Source organism: Dipodomys ordii, unplaced genomic scaffold, assembly GCF_000151885.1.
Source record: "Dipodomys ordii isolate 6190 unplaced genomic scaffold, Dord_2.0 Scaffold50, whole genome shotgun sequence".
Lineage (NCBI taxonomy): Eukaryota > Metazoa > Chordata > Mammalia > Rodentia > Heteromyidae > Dipodomys > Dipodomys ordii.
This window is the reverse complement of record NW_012267266.1, coordinates 1,869,432-1,892,680: the sequence shown is the minus strand read 5'-3', so window position 1 is coordinate 1,892,680 and position 23,249 is coordinate 1,869,432. Positions and strand designations below refer to the sequence as shown.

At 48.8% G+C, this 23,249-nt stretch overlaps 3 protein-coding genes across 5 annotated transcripts in view; 1 reads left to right on the top strand and 2 right to left on the bottom strand.

The window, feature by feature from the left end:
- Window positions 1-6,107, bottom strand: part of Hdac3 (histone deacetylase 3) — a 21,268-nt gene extending 15,161 nt beyond the window's left edge. Inside the window, exons 1-3 of the mRNA XM_013020446.1 lie at window positions 5,961-6,107; window positions 5,772-5,854; window positions 3,922-4,064 (exon numbers count right to left, since the gene is read on the bottom strand). Of these exons, the coding sequence (XP_012875900.1) occupies window positions 3,922-4,064; window positions 5,772-5,854; window positions 5,961-6,015 (281 nt within the window). The 5' untranslated portion in view covers window positions 6,016-6,107. The remainder of the gene's footprint in view (window positions 1-3,921; window positions 4,065-5,771; window positions 5,855-5,960) is intronic.
- A 668-nt stretch (window positions 6,108-6,775) lies between these two features.
- Window positions 6,776-10,391, top strand: Rell2 (RELT-like 2). The gene is made up of 8 exons (XM_013020472.1): window positions 6,776-7,028; window positions 7,465-7,704; window positions 8,109-8,174; window positions 8,269-8,335; window positions 8,769-8,954; window positions 9,227-9,593; window positions 9,717-9,750; window positions 9,969-10,391. The coding sequence occupies exons 2-7, from the start codon at window positions 7,521-7,523 to the stop codon at window positions 9,747-9,749; spliced, it is 903 nt and encodes a 300-aa protein (XP_012875926.1). The 5' UTR covers window positions 6,776-7,028; window positions 7,465-7,520; the 3' UTR covers window position 9,750; window positions 9,969-10,391.
- An 83-nt stretch (window positions 10,392-10,474) lies between these two features.
- Window positions 10,475-20,832, bottom strand: Fchsd1 (FCH and double SH3 domains 1). Of its 3 annotated transcripts, none has more exons than XM_013020468.1 (20): window positions 20,767-20,832; window positions 20,424-20,521; window positions 19,773-19,818; window positions 19,311-19,378; window positions 18,843-18,999; window positions 18,623-18,759; window positions 18,449-18,512; window positions 17,263-17,391; window positions 16,411-16,533; window positions 16,133-16,228; window positions 15,615-15,734; window positions 15,119-15,223; window positions 14,837-14,998; window positions 13,658-13,786; window positions 13,493-13,576; window positions 13,201-13,318; window positions 12,859-13,079; window positions 12,027-12,114; window positions 11,004-11,077; window positions 10,475-10,881 (listed from the first exon to the last, which is right to left on the bottom strand). In XM_013020468.1, the coding sequence occupies exons 1-20, from the start codon at window positions 20,785-20,787 to the stop codon at window positions 10,816-10,818; spliced, it is 2,106 nt and encodes a 701-aa protein (XP_012875922.1). In that variant the 5' UTR covers window positions 20,788-20,832; the 3' UTR covers window positions 10,475-10,815. The 3 variants fall into 3 exon arrangements, with proteins under 3 accessions (XP_012875922.1, XP_012875923.1, XP_012875925.1); XM_013020469.1 differs by having other exon boundaries at window positions 18,843-18,978; XM_013020471.1 differs by lacking the exons at window positions 10,475-10,881; window positions 11,004-11,077; window positions 12,027-12,114 and adding an exon at window positions 12,539-12,776.
- Between the last annotated feature and the right edge of the window lie 2,417 nt (window positions 20,833-23,249).

The window sequence follows — 23,249 nt, the reverse complement described above, 5'->3', positions numbered from 1 at the left end:
AATGCAGAAAACTAAAAGTGGACCCCAGCCTATCACCATGCACCAACATCAACTCAAAATGGATTAAAGACCTTAACATCAAACCTGAATCTCTGAAACTACTGCAGGACAGAGTAGGAGAGACACTTGAACTTATAGGCACAGGCAGGAACTTCCTGAACAGAGTCCCAGGGTCACAATAAATTGGAGAAAGACTTGACAAATGGGACTACCTTAAAATAAAAAGTTTCTGTACAGCTAAAGTTATAGCAATCAAGCTAGAAAGACAACCAACTAACTGGGAAAAAATATTTACCAGCAATATATCAGACAAGGGGTTAATATTCAGTATATACAGAGAACTCAAGAAACTAATCCCTCCCAAACCTAACAAACCAGTTACTAAATGGGCAAGGGAACTAAAGAGAGATTTCTCAGAAGAAGAGATAAAAATGGCAAAGAAACACATGAGAAAATGTTCACCATCCCTGGTTGTGAAGGAAATGCAAATAAACCCTGAGATACCACCTTACCCCAGTCAGAATGGCCCACATCCTAAAGTCAGCCAACGACAAATGCTGGAGGGGATGCGGAGAAAGAGGAACCCTATTACACTGCTGGTGGGAATGTACACTTATACAACCACATTGGAAAGCAGTCTGGAGGGTCCTCAGAAAGCTAAATATTGACCTCCCTTACGACCCAGTCATACCACTTCTTGGCATCTACCCTGAACAACAGGAACCAGTATACAAGGATATGCACCTCCCTGTTCATTGCAGCACTGTTCACAATAGCCAGGATATGGAAACAACCCAGATGCCCCACCACAGATGAATGGATCCAAAAATTGTGGTATCTATACACAATGGAATATTATGCAGCCATTAGAAAGGACAAAATAATGGCATTTGCAGGGAAATGGATGGAGCTATAAGAAATCATGTTGAGCGAGGTAAGCCAAGAGCAAAGAGACAAACGGCACATGGTCTCCCTGATAAGTGGATGTTAAATCCAAAATGTAAGGTGATACGACAAAATTAACAAGACTTAAGAAACAAAGGACTTCCACTCATCAAGTCGAATCACTAGTAAATAACCCCATGCTGCTGATTACATATATGGTATATATGTGCACACCGGAGGGAAACCAGGAGGACTACACAGAACTAGAGGGAATCAGGATAAAACATACAACAGCGGGACCCATCAGCTGCACTGGACATTGATCAAAATGAACTAAGCAACTTAATGGCAGTGATGGGAGGGAGGGAACAAATGGGAAAGAGGGAACAGCTGATGCTATGCAAAACAAAAGAAATGTACATATCACCCAATGTGGAAGAAATAACTATCACAAAACTCATAGAACTCATAAATGTTATAGATCATGATAGACAATTTGCCCCAAGAAAGTTAGAATGTGTTTGTGACTTTAACTAAGCATCACTATCACACAATACTGTGAAATTTGGGAAATTATGTAACCACTTAATCACAATAAAATTTTTGAAAAAAAGAAAGAAAGAAAATACAGCTTCTAAGCACAGCATATTGGTGTACATCTTTAATACTAGCACTCAGGAGGATGAGATGAGGAAGGAGGTTGGTGAGCTCAAGGCCAACCTGGGTTATATAGCAAGGTCCAGTCTCAAAACAAAATAAACAAACAAAAAACCAAGGCTCTGTATCTAAATCCTACCACCTTGGCTAACCAGTTAGGTGACTCACCTGAGCCACCTAAGTCTCCCCAAGCTCCATTTATTTACATACAACATCAATAAAAGTACTGTTATGTCTCAGATTGATGTAAGAATTAAGTGGCTAAGCCAAGTGCTGGTGGCTCATGCCTGTAATCCTAGCTGCTCAGGAGGCTAAGATCTGAGAATCACAGTTCAAAGCCAGTTTGGGCTAAGTCTGTGAGACTTACTACAATTAACCACCCAGAAACCTGGAAGTAAAGCTGTGGCTCAAGTGACAGAGCACTAGCCTTGAGCAAAAACATTCAGGGATAATACCCAGGTGCTGAGGCTCAAGCTCCGTGATGGTACCAAAATAAATAAATAAATAAATTCAAAGAAGAGAGGAAAAAGTCAAATTTTTAAGTCTGAGGACACATCAATTAAAAGCAATATGTCAATTTTATTATATCTTGATTTAAGTAAATTAAGGTTGTGTGTATGTATATGTTTATATGTGTATATAAAGACAACTGGGGATATCAATACTGATTGAATACTTGATAACACTAAAGTTACTATTATTTTTTTTAAGTGTTAATACTGGTATTACTTAAAAGTAGCACTTAAAGATACATAATAAAAGCCAGGTGCCGGTGGCTTACACCTGTAATCCTAGCTACTCAGAAGGCTGAGATCTGAGGATCATGGTTCAAACCATCCCAAGAAGAAAAGTTCCCATGAGACTTTTATCTCCAATTAACCACTCAAAAACCAGAAGCGGCACTCTGTGACTCAAGTGGTAGAGTGCTAGCCTTGAGCACAAAGAGGCTTAGGAATAGCACTCAGGCCCTGAATTCATATATAAATATAAAATAAAATGTTTATGGAGCCAGGGCACCAGTGGCTCACGCCATTAATCCTAGCTACTATAGGAGGCTGAGATCTGGGGATTGTGGTTTGAAGCCAGACAGGAAGAAAAGTCTGTGTGACTCTTACCTCCAATAAACTACTCAGAAAAAGCCAGAAGTGGTGCTATGGCTCAAGTGGTAGCACTCTAGCCTTGAACACAAAGAGGCTCAGAGACAATATCCAGGCCCTAAGTCCTAGGACCAGCAAAAAAAAAAAAAAAAACCTATGGATGAATTGTACTTATTTAATGTTTATGAATCCCATCTCTGCCATACAAATGCCGGAATTACAGGCATTCAACACCACACCAAGCTGTGATTGCCTTAAAATAATCTAACATAAGAGGATACAGATGAAGTAAGACTGGGCATTTATTTGTTAAGTTTTGAAATTGGATGATGTATGACTTCACGGCTCTACTCTACCTTCAGAAATGTTTGATATTTGTCTTAAAAAAAAGTTTAAGCTGGGCAACTGTTGGCTCATGCCTGTAATCCTAACTACTAAGGAGGCTGAGATCAGAGGATCGTAACTCAAAGCCAGCCCAGGCAGGAAAGTACAAGAGACTCTTATTTCTAATTAACCACCAGAAAACTGGAAGTAGCACTTTAGCTCAAAGTGGTAGAGCTCTAGCCTTGAACAAAAAAGCTCAGGGACATTGCCCAGGCTCTGAATTCAAGCCCCATGACTGACAAAAAAAAGTTTAAATAGAACTAAGTACTTGGTAGTTATTATGGTTATTCTCATGGATGTTTATTACAGTGTAAGCAAGGATCATGGATCATCTTTGCTGCCATTCTCTTGTTCTCTACCATAGTATCTAACCCTCAAGATATGCCACACAAGCTTACTTGTATCTGATCATATCAAGTCACTCCTTTTCTTTTAAAAATACCTTAATAACTATCTTCTACTCTGAGAGAAAAAAATCTCAATTCATAACAGGGCTGTTTGTTTTCTTTTAAAAAGACTCCTTCAGCCTCCATGTATATCATTCTCTTCTTATTCTGCATTCTGCCTTTCCCCTATTCCTCAAATGAGTCATATTCCATCCTACTACAGACCCTTAGCACTGTCATCCTTACTGCTTCCATTCAAATCAACTTTTACCCAAATACTTCCTACTCAATCTTAGCTCAATCTCCAACACTAGCCTAGATAATCCTGCCAAGTATACACTTTAATAGTCTGTTCCTGAATCTCTCCTTCACAGGACTTAGTACTGGTGCAATATTAAATTTTTGCTCTTATTCTTCACTGTGTCCCTCATATATAGCCCAGGGTCCCCTTTATATCCTCCCACTGCTACCAAAGGACTTCACTAAAGGATATGGCATCAAAGTGCTCTCACCAGTCATCGCCCACATTGAAGGCATTAAGGCTCTTGGTAAAGCCTTGCATATTGGTGGGGCTGACTCTCTGCAGGAAGTCAATGTAGTCCTCAGAGTGGAAGCGGCACATGTCATGCTGGGAGGCCTGGTACGGCTTGAAGACCTTGGGAATGGAGACATAAGATGAACTAGGCAGGGTCTGACACTGAAACCAGTTCAAAACAATGTGCAACAATCCTTCCACCCTTCACTCATTATTCTGAGACAAAGGTCAGCTATCTTAATCAAGACCCTTGAAGATTACTTCCTCATCTTCTCACCTCCAGTTCAGCTTCTCCTACATCCTCAGCCTCGAGCCCTGATCCACCAGCCCTGTTCACTAAATCTCCTTGTCCTAATTTTCTCTATACTCATCTCCTCTCTTAGGCTCTGACTCTGCCCTCTCTCCCCTAGTTTCTTTCTTTTCCCACCTAGGTTCTTCACGGTTGTAAGGTCTGCACAGGGACACCTCCTTGCCTCTTGGCTAAGTTTCTGCCCAGTATCTGTTACCTAGGTAACTGGCAGACCTGGAAGCAGTCACCTTCCCCTCCAGCTAGGTCACATCTTGGGCCACCTTGGGACACCCGCCTCCCATCTGACCTTTGGAGGGTCCCAGGCACTGAGGTCAAGTCCAGATCCAGTGTAGCCACACCTTTCCTCCTCCTGGCCACACCTCTTCCTGTCCCTGGCCTAGATAAGTCCTGGCCCAGGGGTGGGTCGCCCCTTTTCCTTTTCAGCCATGTCTGTCCACCATGTACACAGGGGCAGCAAGCAGTTCAGTAAATAAACTTCTCCTGCCTGAATAGCGCATGGGGTTCTCCTCATCGGCTACCTAATGAAACCTACCTCTTTAATATGCCTTACAATAATGATGTGTGGCAACCTAATTGAATTCCCAGTTGTTAAGCCAAATACTTACCATCCTCAATAGTAGAGGGGGGGAGGTTCACACATCCCTTTGAAAATTAGGTAAAGAAAAAACTTGTCTTCTATAAAATGTACTCAAGAATACACAAACAAACAACCTCAAAGGATTCAGTTTTCTACACTAACATTACCTATCTTGTATGACCAAACCACTGTCTGCACCTCATTATCCTCATAGTGCATAAGGGTCAAGTCCACTATTATTCTACAACTATAAATTCCAAGCTAGGACAGATAGCATATATATGTATAAGTATATATAGGAGATAGAGAAATGGGTATCAGTTAAGCAGAGCTGTGTAGAGTTATTCTAGGTTGAGAAGAGATTACCCAGAACATCTCTCGCTGTATGCACACACAAACACAAACTTATTCACAGTGCTGCAGAGCTGTATTTGCTGTTCTAGCTCCTTGGAGATAGAGAAATGTAGCAAAAGAAAAACGGTGGGAAATCAGAGTAAGCCCCACACTCAGACATAGTAATAAAGCCTCCCTGCTTCCCATCTCCAGTGCCAGAGCACTGTGTCCTTAAAATTCATGGGAGCTAAAGGTGCAGTTCAGTGGTAGAGGCATTTGCATGGCATTCATAAATCTCTAGGTTCTGATCCTCAGCAAGGCAGAATAAGTAAATATATAAATATAAGATGCAAGGGAGGCTCACATCTGTCTTCAACCCACACCACATCACCGTAGCCCTAGCAAAGGTCTGAGGTTGAAGGGAGAACGACCTGGGGTGAAGAGTTAATTCCCATTATGTCAGAGGACGCCACCCGCAACCGGGAGTGCTCCTGGTGTCTACTTCCCGGGGACGGGTTGCACTCAGTGCATTCAAGTACAGCCCACGCAATCCAAAGGCCACAGCTCACTCCCAGCCCCAAACCCCAGCAGAAGCAGCGGGACTCACGATCATCTTCTTATAGAGACCATAATGCAGGACCAGGCTATGGGTCAATGCCAAACGATGGGGCTTCATAGGGTGCCCAGCTCCTGAGAGTGGGGGGAAAGAGAGTTCGTCAGCTTCCACCCCTGGGGTTGCAACCCCTGTTTAGAAATCTCTGCACCCCAGCTCCTCGCGCACGACCAAGTTCCTCACCGTAGTGGAAGTTGCCCACGTCGGGGTCGTAGAAATAGGCCACAGTTTTGGACATGGTACCGGCGGGACCAGGCCCCGAGCCACCGCCGCCCGCCCTCTAGCCGCAAGCCCCGCCCCTGGACTGCGTGTTACGTAAACACGTACCCTGCCTCTGCGGAACTCGGAGTTCTCGACCCGCCTCCAGAGACCACGCCTCGGACACGCCCCCTGCGGGAGTCCCGCCCCTCTCCTAGCTTGAACGTCCTGGTTTGGGGCTTGAGCCTCCCGGCTGGGGTGGGGACGTACGGCTGCAGTTCTAGGATGCGAGGGCCATTTCTTTTGGGGCGGGGGTTAGATCCGCGGGAAGCCGAGCTAGCTCATCCAGTCTCTTTCACCAAACAGGCGCAGGCCGTGGTCACCTGCCTGAGAAGCTTGGAAGATCTGGCCACGCTGCCCCTCTCAGGTGCAGAAAGCCAGCTTTCCCCTACCCGCTGGGAGGATTCCGGGTTATCCACTTGTCGGGGGTATCTGAGGGCAGGAACTGCGTCAGGCGTGCAGGATAGACCAGTGGAGGACACGCCACCCGCACCCGGCCTCCTTAACCCCCGCGCGGACTCAGACTCGGCGCCGCACGCTCTCCCGGGGTGGGGGAGACGGCGCGGCGCAGTCACGCGCGCATCTTACTTGCGCTTACACGCGCGCGAGGCTCACGCTCCCCGCACACCTGCGCTCCGCCCTTTGGTCCCAGGCCGGCAACGGGAGAAGACATTTAGGAACCCAAGGCGGCTTTGGAGGCACCCCCCAGCCCCCCTCCCTTCTCCCCATCAGGGCCATTTCCCAGGACCGCAGTGGTCCGGAGGCTCCCTCGGCTCCCAATCAGTCCTCCTCCTCCGCCATCCTTCCCTCCCCCCGCCTGCCGCGGCACGGGTATCCGCAGCCACAAGCTCGGAGCCGGTGAGGCTGCGAAGAAGCGGGGAGGGGGAGGAATCAAGGGATGAGCGCCGGGAGGGCGTCGGGGGCCCTGAGCCGGACTAGGACGCCCCTGGAACGGGAACCCGAGCCGGAGCCGGAGCCAGAACCAGATCATCGGTACCGGGTGGGCATGGTGGTCAGGGTGGGAGGAATCGAAAAGGCAGGGAGGGATTCGGGAGTACCGGGAGGAGGGGGCTGCCGAAGGCCTGGCTCAGGCCAACAAGGAGGAGGTTGAGATGGATGCTGACTCGAGCGCGATTTCTGCGCCCGCCGCCTGAGAATTCCGTCCCTTCCCACGCTGCAGTGTCCTTGGGAGGGACAGAAGCGGGGGACGAGCTGGAAAGGGGAACCGTCTGGACGCCGGAGAAGTGGGACCGGGTTGGGGCCAAAGGCTTGCGTAGCTGCCATCTGGCCTCCAGCCTCGGGCGGCCTTGGCCGACCAGCACCCTGGGCCCGGACAGCTCCCTGGTTGGGTAGCGGGGTGGGGTAGAGTTTCTGAGGCTTGCCTGTGGGATCTTGAGAACTGCATTTATACCCCCACTCCCATCCCTAGCTGCAGCCCCCTAAACCCAGGAAGCGCCCTGGCCCGCGCTCGCCCCCCAGGGCCTCATGTCGGAACCACAGCCTGACCTGGAGCCGCCCCAACATGGGCTGTACATGCTCTTCCTGCTTGTGCTGGTCTTCTTCCTCATGGGCCTTGTAGGCTTCATGATCTGCCACGTGCTAAAGAAGAAAGGCTACCGCTGTCGCACGTCCAGGGGCTCAGAGCCTGACGACGCCCAGCTCCAGCTCCGTGAGTGAACAGCCTGGAATCCTGGCTCAGTCAACTTTCTGCCTTACTCCTTTCCCTACCACACCTTTCTGCCTCCTTGACCTACGACCGAAGCCAAATCCTGATCAGGCCTGTAAGAAACCTAGCAATGCATTCTGAAGTCAGCAAGTAGATGATAACACCCTGAAAGCAAGGATAGAGAAGGCAGCATGGGCAGCAACAGTCCACTGCTCACTGCTGGTAGTTCTAGCCTCCCATTGACTTCCCCATCTCTATGGGCCCTGAAATGCTAAAAACTTCCCAGCATGATGGCAAATGGGTAAAGGGATATCCTGAGCAATCAATTGGCCATAGGGGCCATCAGCTCATGTTCCCCTAAAGCTGACTCATTTCTTGCTTTCTTGCCAACCTCTTTCATCCTTCAGCTGAGGACGATGACGTGAATGAGGACACGGTAGAGAGGATTGTTCGCTGCATCATCCAAAATGAAGGTGAGTATAGGCTGGCCCCTTGCTGCCTCCACTCTGACTTTCTCTTGCCCTGACCTCCACCTCCACTGACTCCCTCTTTCCCTTCTCCCCTCAGCCAATGCTGAGGCCTTGAAGGAGATGCTGGGGGACAGTGAAGGAGAAGGGACAGTACAGCTGTCCAGGTGAGCTGGAAACAAGGGCCAGCATGACTTAGCTTGCCTTGGAGAGTACCCTCTCCTCCAGCACAGTCCTATCCTAGTGTCCTTGCATGTTTGGGATGGGGTAGGCATGGGGAGGAAAACAAGGCTGCCTATAACATAGGAAGAAACAAGTTTTGTAGAAATTCCAAGTCCTTCAAACCATGTCTCCCATGTAGGTATTATCAAGGCTAGCATTCACATCTAGTACAACTCTTTGGAGTTAACCATTACCCTCTTTTAGCAAACAGGGCTGGAAGGAAGACCACATAGTCATTCATATCTTAATGTTGAATTTATTAGATTAAAAGGAACTGGGCTTGGGAAACAAGAGCTTCTGGGGGCATGCTAAAAGAACAGGGAAGAGAACAGAAAGGGAAATGGAAATACAATTTCTGCTCTCCTCCCTACTATCCAGCGTGGATGCCACCTCCAGCCTGCAGGATGGAGCTCCCTCCCATCATCACACCGTGCATCTGGGCTCATCAGCCCCTTGCATCCATTGCAGCCGTGGCAAGAGGCCCCCACTTGTCCGACAGGGACGCTCTAAGGAAGGAAAAAGCCGCCCCCGGACTGGGGAGACCACTGTGTTCTCAGTGGGAAGGTGGGACTATGGTGCTCAGGAAAAGGGAGGCTGAGGTGGGGAATCTCAATAATAAGGCACCTGACCCCAAAGGTGAGCCCCAGCTCTTTTCTCTTGGACTGGAACTGCAGCAAGGGTCAGGCTGCAAAATTTGCCTCACCATCTGAGAAAGCTTCCCCTACCCCAGAGGTCAAAGGGAAGTGACCATCAAACCCAGGATATCTGGTGGGAGGGGTAGGCTCAGCTGCTTGTTGAGTTATGGGCCTAAGTCTCAGTATTCTCTCCTCTTCCAGATTCCGAGTGACACACATTGAGAAGCGTTATGGGCTACATGAGCATCGTGATGGTTCCCCCACGGACAGAAGCTGGGGCTCTGGTGGGGGGCAGGATCCAGGGGGTGGTCAAGGGTCTGGAGGGCAATCCAGGACAGAGCTGCCTGCTGTTGAGAGGCTGCCCCCTGAGGAGCCCCAGGATCTAGCCAGTCCCCTGGTGCAGAATGGAGGACTCAGGGATACCAACCCAGTCCCTTCTGCACTTGAGGGGAACCCTGGAGCCTCTGCAGAACCAACACCAGGGGCCAGAGGGAGGGGCCCAATCTCAGGGATGCCTAGTCAAGAAGCAAATGGAGAGCCAAGCAAACTGGACACCTCAGATCTGCAGGTATGAAGACATGGCCAGGGTTACCATGAGCTATGATGGGCTCAGTCTTATTGCCCTATTCTGACAAGCACTAATTACGATCCACCTACTGTTCCCATTGTCAATGCCCCCCCCCATCTCTAGGTGTCTCCACCACAGGGACCAGGGGGCTTGTGAGGTGAGTCTGCCTGAGACCTACGTCAGGTAATCTCACCCTTCCACCCTCTATCCAAACTAAGCCCATCAGCTCCCCATTTCCCCAGAGTTAGCCTGTGCTTCAGATTCCTTAGCTGGTGGTGGGTGTTCCAGTGATTAAGAAGGGTCCTGAAGCTCCTGGGGAAAGTGGGGACAAAACTTCAACAGAAAGCAACACTGTTCCCCTTCCTTTCCTCCAAGCCTCATTCTTCATTGTGCTGATGGACTGACTACCAACTGGCAGGACCAGGGGGTGGATGGTCATGAAGACCCTCCCCTCCACCGGGCAGCAATGCCCCTCCATTGAGGGACCAGCTCTACTTCTACCTGGAGTTGCATGGTCTCAGGCTGAGGAACCTCAGAAATCCCCCCTTCCCATCCCCATACTCTTGCCCCTCAGTCTCATACCCCTTTTCAACCTGACAACAGAATGCCTGGCCTGTCTCTTCTCCAATGCCTCACTCCACATGCTAGAGAGTGGCAACTGGGACCAGGCCCTTGCCCTTGGTGGGCCCCTAAAGCAATAGCACCTTAGGCTCCCTGCCCTGTTGGCACTAGAGTCTCAAGACCTGGCTTGGACTTCTTGCCCTTTATTCACTGTCAATAAATCCGCTCAAACCATTACAGCTGCTTCACATACTGGCTCCAGCTCCTTCTGACTTCCAAGGCCTGTTCCTCTCCTGGCACTAAGCCTAGTGACCTTGGCATCCAGACCAGGATGGGCCATAAACCAAGGTAGAGATAGAGATGGGCTAGAACCACGCAAGACTTTGGGGAGTGGGTTCCAGCCTGAGATGGGGGGGGGTATTTTACCACTCTAGAGATGGGGTGATGGCAGAAGACAAAGGGGATAATTCCAGTCCTAGGAATATCAGGGGAACAGTGGAAAAGAGGAGTCAATCCTAGCCCCAGAAAGGAGAGGGGAGTTAAGAGTGGGCACAAGAGATTCTAGCTTTTGGCTGTGTTGCTCCACATCATTGAGGGAGTAGTCTCTGACAGCATGGAGATAGGGCAGCAGCATTATTTGGGGCAGTGGTTCCCCTGGCCTTCAGGTGAAGTGATCTGGGTGGCCAGGATCCGGAGCTTTAGCTGGTGGGGGAGGTGGTGGACGCATCTGTAGGGAACACAAAGTTAGTGCTTCAGAGCCCTCCCTTGTGGATATACTTGTCCTAGCAGACAAAACAGGACCGTTGGAATGACCCCCTTTGCAGTTCCCTCTAAGGCAGGGACTCTTACCGGCCTGAGTCGAGGCACCATCATGTCCAGGGGGCCAGGACAGTCCAAGGCTTTAGAACAGTCTAAGGATGTGTCTGAGAACAAGAACCAAGAGTTAGTCTTCAGGCATTGTTTTGTGTAATCCTGCATCTCTACTCCTTAGGATAGTAACACTGTAAATATTTGTTGAATTAATGAATAGTAATGAACCTCAGTCACAAAATCCATCCATCGAGCCTCAACACTTATTGAGCAACTGCTATGTAATCAGTTATGCCTGAAATACCAAAAGAAAGAAAAGGTGGGAGATACAGCTCTCCCCAATAGCTCTCAGGAACCCAGTTATTAAACATCAATACACACAGTGACTATCTTAGTACTAAGTTATTCAAAGTGAGATAGGTGTGGTTAGAGATGGTTAACTTCGGAGGATCAGGGAGGGTGCCTCTGTGGAGAAGGTGAAAGTCTAGAAGGTTTTAGAAAAGGTAGACATTCCAGAAGGAAAAGGGAAAAAAGGGACTGGGGACATGGCTTAGTAGTAGAAGTTCTTGCTTAGAATATGCAAGGCTCTGGGTTTGATCTCCAGCACCAAAAAAAAAAAAAAGAAAAAGAATGAAGGCCTGGGCACTGTCCCTGAGCTCCTCTCCCCTCCCACTCCAAGGCGATCACTCTACTTCCAACTTTCTTGAATTGTTTATTAGAGATAAGACTTTCCTGCCCAGGCTGGTTTCAAACCACAATCTTCAGATCTCAGCTTCCTGAACAGCCATAGGATTATAGGCATGAGCCACCTGTGCCTGGCTAGAAACATCTTTTTCCTTTTTTTTTAACTCTCAAAAGAACAAAGTAACAAAGAATGGACAGGTAGAACAGTTCAACTAGGTCAGCCTAACTCCACATCTCAAGCTCTTCTTCCTACTAACCTGCAGTGGACCTAGTGCAAGGTATAGTGAGGGCCAACAGAGAAGCAGAGTATGGCCTTAGGGTCCATACTTCCTCTTCACATCTCTTCTTATTACAGAACCCCCAAGTCCTTCTACTCACCCCCAGGAAGGGCAGGTGCAGAGAGTCCACCCAAGGCAGAGGTGGGTGCAGGAGGAGAGAAACTGGGAGGAGAAGGAGATGGCAGCATCTGGGGGCAGGATGGGCACAGAGTTATTCCTGGTATGGGAAAGTTTCACCAGCTTTTCTCCTATCTACAATTCTATCACACTCACTGTAGGAAGTGGCCAAATGTTTATATTCAGGCCAGGATTGTAACTTATACATATTTCAACAGCCAATACATTTTGAAGATGTAATGTTGCAGGCATTTTGCTAGCACTGCGTATACACTAATTCAACCCTCATCACTACCATATCAAATAGGCATTTTTATGACTCTATGTTAGAGGTAAGATTATGTTAAGCCATCCATCCAAGATCACAGGGTCAGTTAGTGGCATAGTGTGGCTACAATCTAGGTCTCCTGACTCCCACTGTGAAGCCCTTCCTCTATAGCATGGAAAAAACATGAAGACTTTTAAGTATTTTCTGTGTGCTATCAGGATAAGAGGTATACTTCTATTCATGACAGTGAAACTACTGAAACAGCTAACAAGGAATATAAATCCACCTTACACATAACATAAGCTCAGAGATGCTGCCTAAGATCACTGCTCAAGGCCTTGTGGTAGAAATTTGAACTGAGATCTATCCAGCACTAAAATCCTCTGCATTCCTAGGAAGCTTGCCTTGGTTTCTCTTTCCTCTGCCCAGAGGATAGAGAGACGTAAGCCACCATAGGAGGAAATCCTGGGGAGAAGAGGGAGCATTAAGTTAAATACAAGGCCGTACCCTAGAAGTACCTGGGGACCCAGGAAAAATGAGGCCTCACCTGTTCAGAGTCTGAGAGTTCAGGTGGTCCTGGGGGACCAAGCAACTCCTCTACCAGCAAGGAGGGGAAAACTCCAACATGGCCCCCAAATTCTCCCCTCCAGAAGCCATCATCCACTCCATCTTGGGCCCTAGGTAGCAGGCGGATGAGTGCTCCCTCAGGGAAGCTCAGCTCCTCTTCACTCTGTCCAGTGTAACTGTACAGGGCATGGGCCAAGAATGCTGTAGATGCCCAGAAGAGGTGGTGAGAGAAGGGGATGGGCAGTGATACCATCAGACCCACACCACCAAATAATTTGTCTCCATACTCAGGGTACCCATACCCAAAATTAACCTTTCTTACCAGTGGGTTCTGCTCCCAATGGATTGTTACTGTCATGGCTGCTCTCAGAAAGGGACAGATCCGGGAAGTTGAGATACCGCTCAGGAACAAAGCCTACCTCACCATGCTGGTTCCGAGCCTGTTCATCCAGCAATATAAACATATTAGACTTATCTTGAAACAGCTTATGGCCCTGGCTCCTCCACTCAGCCTTCTGAGAGTGGAGGAAAGCCAGGAGTGGGCCTTATGGGCCACAGAGAAGTCCTCCCACTGACCCCCAACTCAAGATTGTAATCCAGAATTGTATACCCACCTTGACCCATTCTTCAGCATCTCCCTCCTCTATGACCTCCAGCCACTCACCCTCCATGATGGTCAGTTCATCTTCATGCCCTGCCTGAGTCCACAGGGAAAGATTCAAGAGTTGGCTGGACCCCCACTCCCACTGCCCATCTGAAGTCCTGTCCCTTTTTTATACCTGATAGCCAAATACCACATGTGCTGGGCAGGGGAGGGGCCTGGTAGCCAGGGCTGGAGGGGCAGGCTCCTCAAAAAGCTCCCCAGTCTCCTCACATTCATCAAAATCAGAAAGCTCAACATCCTCAGCCTGTTGGGGAGTAAAGAGCACATCACCATGGAACCCACTCTCAAGTACTTCTTGTACCTCCCACTCCCCCACACAATGGGAACTGTCCTTTAAGGCTGAATCTCCCAACCAATCATCAGTTCTCATAATCAAAAGCACCACAGAGCAGGGTGAAATTGAAAAATACTATTTAAAATCGAGTACTTAATATGTATACAGTCCAATGTAAAGTATCTTATTTTGGGGCTGATACTGGAGCTTGAACTCAAGGCCTCCCATTCTTGATTAGGTTTTTCTGCTCGATTGCTGCACTCTACCACTCAAGCCACACCTCCACTTCTATTTTTTTGCTAGGTAATTGGAAATAAATGTCTCTTGAATTTGTCTAACTTGGCTAGCTTCAAACTGTGATCCTTAGATCTCAGCCTCCTGAGTAGCTAGGATTATAGACATGAGCCACCAGAGCCTGAAAGCACTGTAGTATCTTTACACACACACACACACACACACACACACACATTTACTATATATGCACATATATGTATATACATATATAATTATATATACATAAATATTTATATACATATTGTTTGTCATAAAAGACCTACAGGAGAGATTATATGAACCCAGTATTATTGACCAGTCTTATTAAACTCATTTTACTTTTGAAGAAATTAAGGCTTGGTTAAGTCAGTTTCCAAGATCATCAGCCAATGAATGCCTGATACTGAAGTCACTCACAGGGTGCTCCCAGAACCTTGCTTCTTCACCACCATATTATATTTGTAGTAGAAGTTTATTGAGGAGTTAGAGATGTAGCTCAAGTACTAGAGTGTTCACCTAGTAAGTGTAAGGCCCTGGTTTCAATCCCCAGTTCTGCAGGGGTAAATAATTATTGAGGATTCTCTATGCCAGAAATCTATGGAGAATTTTATATGAATGGTTTCATTTAAGCCTTACAACAACCCTCTGAGTCAGGTACTGCTGTGATTCCCATTTCAGACGGTCTGCCTTCAACTGGGAACTTTTACCCTCCTAGGTATGTACAGTGAGAGGTGGGAAGAAGCTCACCGTGGGGGAGAGGTCCCTCTGGGACAGCCTGGCCTCGCTAAGCCTTCGCTCCTGCTCCACCTCATCCTGGGCCTGAGTCATGGCTGGCTTCAACCAGTGCTGAACATCCAGGCCAGCCCCCTGCAGCAGGGCCAGCCGGGCAGCTCCCTTCACCTGGCTCACCTGACATGAGGAAAAAAGGGAGTTAATGGAACCTGGCCAGCTGTGTCCCTCTGCTTCCCCTCTCGGAGTTGACTGAGGAGGTGGGATCTCAGTGGTGCTAAGCCTAGGGCTATGCCTCACCTGTGCCCTCCGAATGCTCTCCTTCACTTCCTGTAGCCTCTGTTCTATGCCTGGGGCTTCTCGCTCTGGAGCCTGTTGCCTCCTCTGCTCCAGTCGCTGCAGCACCTGGTGAGGAAGGCAGAAGTGGGTGGAAATACTGTGGGCCACAACTTACTCTGGACCTGGTACTTGGCTAGTTGCATTATTTGCAGTTTATCATTTATCTTCCCTATGATGTAGGTGTTATTATTGGCTCCAGTTTAGTGATGAGGAAACTGAAGTCCAGAGAGGTGAAGTCACTCCTTTACCCAGGGTCACAGAGCTGGCAAGCAACAGATTTCATCTGAACCTAGGTTGGTCTACCACTGAAGGCCGTGCTCTTAATTATTGTGTCATACCATGTGTTAAACTATCTTTCCTCCCAGCCTGTCTATAACCTTATGAAACCCCAGTGATACTGAGATCCCCATCACTCAGCATTTCTTGCCCACCCACAACACCTGCACCCCCACCTCACCCGATGCCCGTGGTGTTGGATCTTGTAGTCTCGGGCAGCCCGACCTGCCCAACGCTGGATCTCTTTCTCCAGGCCACTATCCTCAGCCACGTCTCCTGTTCCTTGCTCCAGTGAACACACCTGAATGGACAGGGGCATGCTGTGAGGAGAATGTGAGGCCATCTTTCTCATCAGTTCTCTCATTTTGCCTCTCAAGGACAGGAACAAAGAGAAAGGGGTATATGGTCATGTCTGTGGACACAATTATAAATTGGTGTGAACACAGTCCCAAGAACAGAATCAGGATTGAAGAGGATAGTGCAGTGAAGTGACTGAACTTTAATCTGAGGTATGTTTGTATGTCCTCATGGGAGGGAGGGAAACTGGAATTCTGAAGCCTCTTCTCCAAAGTTTAACAGTCACTGAGTTTATTAACTTAGGACAAGTGTAATGGGGAAGGAGGTCTGGCTCAACAAGCAGGGAACTTTTACCTGATCAGCCCCTGCTGGCTGAAACTGCTGAGGGGAGAGAACTTTTACCTGATCAGCCCCTGCTGGCTGAAACTGCTGAGGTGGAGTGGGAGAAAAGACGCCAGGCTCCTGAAGAAACAACTTCACATCCTGCTCCCAGTTTACCTAATGGTGGGAAAAGGCACAGTCACTCACTCACTGGCACCCTCTCCAGCACTGTCTCCAGCACCTCTTGGTAGAAAGAGGACAAGTGAGATGGGATGGGACAGACATGCAATAACAAGGTCTGTATTGGAAGAACAGGGTTCAAAGGATCTCTAAGGAGCTCTCACGGACCCCAGCCTCACCTGAGATGTTGTCTGTCCCCCATGGCGGGCATGTTCCAGGACCATCTCTGCAGCTTCCAGCTCAGTGCGGCTCAGTAAGGTCAGAGGATCTCTCAAGTATTCTGACAGCTCACTTACCAAGGCCTAGAGAGAACCCCAACATACTCACATCACCTTCCCCAGGTCCCCACTGGAATGCTGTCCAGGTTTGTACAGGAGATGGGCATGAGGGACAGGAAGGAGGAAAGAATAACATACATTGCTTCTTCTAATCTTAGGCCCTCATGTGTATACAGCACTCAACAGTTTAAGAAACACTTTGAGCTGGACATCAGTGGCTCATGCCTGTAATCCTAGCTACTCAGGAGGCTGAGATCTGAGGATCATAGCTCAAAGCTATCCAGGCAGGACAGTCCATGAGACTCTTATCTCCAGTTAATCACCAGAAAACCAGAAGTGGTACTATGGCTCAAAGTGAGCAAAAAGAGCTAAGGGACAGAGACCATCAGGCTCTAAGTTCAAGCCCTATGACTGAGTCGATTAAAAAAAAAAGAAAAGAAACACTTTCACATCCATTCTCTTTAAACCTCATGAATATTATAATGTTAGCAGACCTGGGGTTAATGCTGATGAAGAATGTAGAGTTTGAGGGAGTTAAGTGTCCTGCATGATAGAAGCAGAACCTGAACTCAATATATATCTCGTATAAACCCTAACTAAGCAAGTAAAGTCCTTAGCACCATCAACCACCTCAGGGAACATGGCAAACTAAGCAAGTAAAGTCCTTAGCACCATCAACCACCTCAGGGAACATGGCAAACGGGTAGCCTCTCCTTTTGCTGAGGAGCAAGGATAATCCGGGTTAGGACTGGCCTTGAGCAAAGCTGGCAGTTCCTCTTGGTAGTAGTGGTCAAGGTGGGCATTGGTGGCCACCAAGTTTAGCAGATACTCATTCCGGGCTGCTCGCAGTTGCTGGGAGTACTGGGCTGACTGGACAGAGAGCTAGAAGAAGAAAATAAGAGTCAACAGGGTCCTTCCAAGGCTAACCAAAAACCCAGGTATACAATACATTCTCACACTGAGAGCTTACTACATGTGTGGCAACAAACCTAAATCCTCTAGTGGCAGCCTGGCATTGGTGACTCACACCTGTAATTCTAGCAACTCAGTAAGCTGAGATCGGAGCTCATGGTTTGAAGCCACTCAGGCAAGAAAGTGAGACACTTATCTCCAATTAACCACCAAAAACCCAGAAGTGGAGCTGTATCTCAAGTGGTAGAGTACCATCCTTGAGTGGAAAAATCTAAGAGACAGTTTCCAGGCTCTGAGTTCAAGCCCAAGTACCAGCACACGTGTGCACATGCACACGCACGCACGCACAACACACACTCACACACACACACACACATACATGCTCCAGTGGCTTCTGCACACATGTAAAATAAAATCCAAACTGCTCCTTACATTGGTCTACCAGGTCCAACATGAGGTGTCTCCTGCATCTTTTCTTACTTCTGAACTTTCAAGAGCTTGTCCCTTGCTCACAGTGCTCTGGGCACACTGGTATTCTCTTAGTTCCTTGAGCCAAAGTTACTCCTACCTCAGCATTTGCACTCACCATTTTTTCTCCCTGGAATGTTCTTATGCCAAGGATAGGTCCTTCTTTACACCCATGTGATCCATTCAGAAAGACCCTCTCTCTAAATCACACCCTTGTATTACCTAGTTTGACTTCCATCCTCATCTAATCATACTCTATCTCCCTCCACCAGGCCATGAGGGCAGAACTCTATTGGTCCTGCTCTCTGATATACAACTGCAAAGCACACAGAGGTCCTCCATAAATACATATAAAAGAACAAAAAAGAAAAAGGCATTGTTTCCATTGTATAAGTGAAGAAATACAGCTCAGAGAAATCAAGTAAGTTAACCATAGTCACCCATCTAGGAAGTTGAGGAGCCTCGATTCAACACAGTGTCTTAAACTTATGCCCTTGGATACAAACCACTAGGGGTACTCTAACTCCCATTCCTCAACTCATGCCTTCATTCCCCTAACCTTGGTGCTCAGTTTCTGGAGACTGGCCCGAGTGTGGAAGATGCCATGGTCACTTCGGTTCAGCCTGTGCAAGTGAAGGAAAGGAGTCCTAGTCAGACCCAACTTTAATGATTTACTGCCTCTCCACACCACCTCATGACCCACTTCAAGTCTCCAAAATGCTCATGAACCCACCTGGCCTGGACATCGGCTGCCTTCTCCTGTGCCAAGGCCCATACACGTTCTCGCTGTCCATATAGCTTGTGACTTCGACTCAGCTCCCGGACAGACTGCAGCACCTCTGCCTGTGCTCTCTGGAGGCTCTCCGTCCCCTACAGCATGGGCACACAAGGTCTTGACCCAGACCACCTCCACTCTCAAATGAGGTTCCTTCATCTCATCCACTAAGCCATACCTTCCTAAGCACCTGCTCCTTGGCACTCCGCCCTGTGCCCCCTGCTAGGTCACGGTATCGGTCAGACGCCTGGAGTCGGGTTTGGCCTGCAGCCATGGTGGCATCCAGCAGGCAGCGCCAGGCACCAAACACTGTCCTGTCCCTCCCCAGAGAAAGTCTGTGTTGAAGAGAGGAACACTGCATAGCTTCCCAAGACACCCCCTCCCCAACACCATGGGAGACAGAGTGATTTCCCTTCCTCCTTCGTCTGGGAGCCCATCAATCGATCAGCCCATTAGCTCAGCCACAAGATCACTCATGCCCTCCACCCCTACCCACAATGTCCTTGCTAGGTCAGCTCCTCTCCTGCTGCTGCTGTGTCAGCTCTACCTACACTCACGTGCCCTGTCCCCTCACGAGGGTCCTTCATCCCCTTCAGGTCTCTGGAGTTGAGCTCCCTATCACCTCCAGCTCCCCTGTAAGACTCACCTGCTGTCCATCTCCCCGCTTCGCTGCCCTTCCCTCTTCAGGAATGGCCCAGCCAGTTTCTGGAGTGCCTGGTGAGAAAACCATCACAAATCCAGTTCCTTTTGCAAGACTCACTTTATCTGGGAGAATTTGGGCCTGAGGTATAATAATGCCATTCTTGGGATGCATAATATATACTAGTTGCTTTGCTAGATACCTTCCTGAGCTCACTAGTTTATATACTCTTTACAATAATCCTACATGAAATTTAGGTATTATTATTATGCCCATTTTACAGAGAAGAAAACTGAGGGTAAAAAATGTTAACTGATCTGTCCAAGATCACATATCTAATAAGTTAGCACAGCAGGGATTTGTCTGCCTGACTCCAGGCATTTACTCTTGATCATAATAAGAGAGGGACACTGCTGGTAGTTAAAGGAGGCTAGTGCTGGAGGGAAAATAAAAAGAAGTGTCCCATACCTGCCCATACTCCCGTTCAATGGCCGCCCTCTGCTTGCTGTAGGATCTGTGGCGATTGGGGAAAGAAGAGGGGTTTCCATGTGGTCCAGTTCTCCTGCCCTAAATCCTTTCTCAACCTGAGCTGGAGGAAGGAAGGAGCCAGCCTGGACTATGACTACACCCAGAGGGAATGGGACTTAAGAAACCGAGTCCTTGAGATCACCTCGGGCAGCTGCAACACAGGACAGACTCACCTTATAGCTCAGAGCCCCAGCAGAATCCTCCCCACCCCTGAAGGGTCATCTGTGGGCTTGGAAATGAGGACTGATGGGGGGGGGAAGGGGGCTGGGTGTGGTATCCGCCAGCCTTCCAACAGGTCTGGAAGAGGGAGGGGATTTTTTCCCTAAGATTGATTGTGGGGGTGGGGAGAGTGGCGTGGGGAGGGGTCAAGGAGGTTATGGGAGGATCCCTCTGCTTATCTATGTGTACCTCCAGTATCTGGAGCGGCTGGCTTTGGGTGAAGGCTGTGGATGAGCTATTGACCCCAGTCTCCCCGCCCCCAACCGGCATTTGTGTGGTGGTGGGAGCGGGGTGGGGAGGGGTGGGGGGAGAAAGAGGACTTTCCGCTGGGGCCAATGAGGAGATCTGTGAAGGGGAGGGGTCAGAGACTACCTGATGTCCTCCAGCAGATCCGCCTCTCTCTGCTGCCGGATCTGAAGGATGCTCAGTTGCTCCAGGAAGCGGAGCTTCACCTCTTGGGCCGGCTTCACCTGTAAGATTAAGGGGAGAATAAAGACACCCCCAGCTCCCCTCCGCCCCGGCTTGGAAACCTGAAAACACTGCACAGGAGCGGTGAGGGGGCGGGGTCGGGAGCGGCTGTGTTGTTTCCTCGGTTACATGTGGACTAGCCTCTGACCCCTTCCTACCCGCTGTCTCCCACCCCGGGTCGAGTACCCTCTGCGATCCCTCCGTACCGCCAGCCCACCAAGAGACCCTATTTCCCGGCCCATCTCACTTTTCGGGGCGGCGGCTGCATGTCTGCTCCGGCCCAGGAGGCCAGCGACTCGACTCCGGAACTCCAGGAGGCCCCGCCCACGAAGAAGCTCCGCCCAGACACGAGAAGGCCACGCCCTCTCCCCCGCCCACGCCGTGTCTGGCTGCGTGCACTGGGCGGAAACGCCAGGAGGCCACTTGGGAGCTGAACCTCTGTTATTGTTGAGAATGTCCAGGAAGGTCCGAGCCACAGGGTGGACGCAGCGTCGTCTGGGCGATAGGAAGAATCCAGGGCTTCTGAGTGGAGACGCCTGGGTTCTATTTCTAGTGTAGCCACTGATTCAGCCTGTAATTATTTCGGCTCGTCATTTACATATGCATATTACCAGTCCTCGCGCTCTCAGGGTGTGAAATGATGAGGAGCTCAGAAGGTGACAGGGAAACTGAGTCACTGGACACCTGAGAGACGATGCCTCTGACGAAGAGATACAAGGTTGGTCCTAGACCTTTTCCTAATTCCCGTTGAGCTGGAAAAGCCAGTGCAAGCCAGGTGAGAAAGATGCCTGAAGCCAACAAAGAACCAGATGCAGAGGAAGACAGGTACATCTTGGGCCTTATTAGACACTAACCGATACCAAAGAACAGGTGTGTGTTGAAAGGTCTGCCTGGAGTCTTGTGGTCTTGAAAAGCCCTTGTTACTTTTAAGGTCTTCCTTTCAGCCTTTGCACCTCAAGGTCCACCAACCCTGGCATGGGTTTCTGAGGAGCTTCACCCCCTTTTCTCATCCTCCTCACCAAGGGGGCTTCCCTTGGCCCACACCCAGATCCCCCAGATCCACACTCCCATCATATTTCAAAACTCTGGGTTCATGTCTCCAGTAGTATTTAAGTTATCACACACACACACACACAATTTTACCTTCCCCAGGTAAAAGACTAAATAGTACCACCCTCTCTGCACTTAGGAAAGCCATACCCCTGGCATCAATGTACCCTATGTCCTGTTCCAATCCATCAGCAGATTTGTGTCACAGACACACCCACATCAACCCAGCTCATTCTGTCCCTAATCCTGACACCAAGTCCCCACAATTCACAAGTCCACAATTCATTTCCCTCAAATTCCAAGACTACCACCCTAGTCTAAGCATCCATGATCACTTTTCTGGTCTAATAATCTGTTCTTCTTGCTTCTAGGCTTCTTTCCACAACTCACAATTTGCACAGAAATCAGGGAATGATCTTTTTTTTTTTTGGTCTTGGGGCTTGAACTCTGGGCCTGGGCACTGTCCCTCAGTTCTTCAGCTTAAGGCGAGCGCTCTACCACTTGAGCCACAGCTCCACTTCACGTTTTCTGAGTGGTTTATTGGAAATAACAGTCTCACAGACTTTTGTGCCCAGGCTGGCTTTGAACCATGATCCTCAGATCTCAGCCTCTTGAGTAGCTAGGATTATAGGCATGAGCCACGGGGAACATAGCTGCTGCTGCTTCTTCTTCTTCTTCTTCTTTCTCCTCCTCCACCTCCTCCTCTTCTTCTTCTTCTTCAGAGAAAAGAGGAGGGGAGAGAATAAGATCTTATCTTTGTCTTGTTTAAAACACAAATGTAGTGCCGGCGCCGGTGGCTCATGCCTGCAATCCTAGCTACTCAGGAGGCTGAGATCTGAGGATCGATGGTCAAAGCCAGCCTGGGCAGAAAAGCCCTTGCGACGCTGATCTCCAATAAACCACTAGAAAACCAGAAATGGCGCTGTGGCTCAAGAGGTAGAGTGCTTGCCTTCAGCTGAAGAGTGCAGAGACAGCGCCCAGGCCCAGAGTTCAAGCCCCATGACCAACAAAACAAACAAACACAAATAACACCAAGTAAATCCCAAATACCTGAAGTGTAGATAGAATCCATGGCCTATGAGGCCATGCTGATTGGGCCCCCACTGATCTACTTCAGTGATCTACTGCCCACTCACTGTCCCAAAGCTCCATCCTCTTTACTGTATCCCAATAGGCCAAGTCCCTTCCCAGAGTACAACTTCTGTGTCTGCCTCTGCCTTTCAAACTCATGCAGAGGGCGTGGGGTGTAGTTGAGGAGGTGGGAGGGAAGAGATGGTAAGGAAAAAACAAAAGAGGAGCCAGCAACGCTGGGTGAGAAATGTACTCATTATCTTGCTCATGTAACTGTGCATGCGTGTGTGCGTGTGTGTGTGTGAGAGAGAGAGAGAGAGAGGAGAGAGAGGGTAGAAAGAGAGAGAGAGAGAGAGAGAGAGAGCCAGTCCTGGGGATTGAATTCAGGGTCTGGGGACTGTTCCTGAGCTTTTCTGTTCAAGGCTAGAGCTCTGCCTATTGAGCCACACTTTCACCTCTTGGGGATTTGTCTATCCAGGCTGGCTTCAAACCATAATCCTCAAATCTCAGCCTCCTGCATAACTAGGATTACAGGCATGAGCCACAGGTACAGCCTGGCCATACTTGTTAATGAATGAATAAAAGAATAGAAAGTTTTTAGTTCCAAGG

What these genes read in the sequence shown, in the direction of transcription:
- Rell2 (XM_013020472.1), top strand. Translation starts at nt 7,521, where the DNA reads ATGTCGGAACCACAGCCTGACCTGGAGCCGCCCCAACATGGGCTGTAC. An exon ending in CGACGCCCAGCTCCAGCTCC is followed by an intron (nt 7,705 to 8,108) that starts GTGAGTGAACAG and finishes TTCATCCTTCAG; the next exon opens with CTGAGGACGATGACGTGAAT. An exon ending in CTGCATCATCCAAAATGAAG is followed by an intron (nt 8,175 to 8,268) that starts GTGAGTATAGGC and finishes TTCTCCCCTCAG; the next exon opens with CCAATGCTGAGGCCTTGAAG.
- Fchsd1 (XM_013020468.1), bottom strand. Translation starts at nt 20,787, where the DNA reads ATGCAGCCGCCGCCCCGAAAA. An exon ending in TCCAACACCACGGGCATCGG is followed by an intron (nt 15,224 to 15,614) that starts GTGAGGTGGGGG and finishes CTTCCTCACCAG; the next exon opens with GTGCTGCAGCGACTGGAGCA. An exon ending in TGGTGCCTCGACTCAGGCCG is followed by an intron (nt 10,882 to 11,003) that starts GTAAGAGTCCCT and finishes TGTTCCCTACAG; the next exon opens with ATGCGTCCACCACCTCCCCC.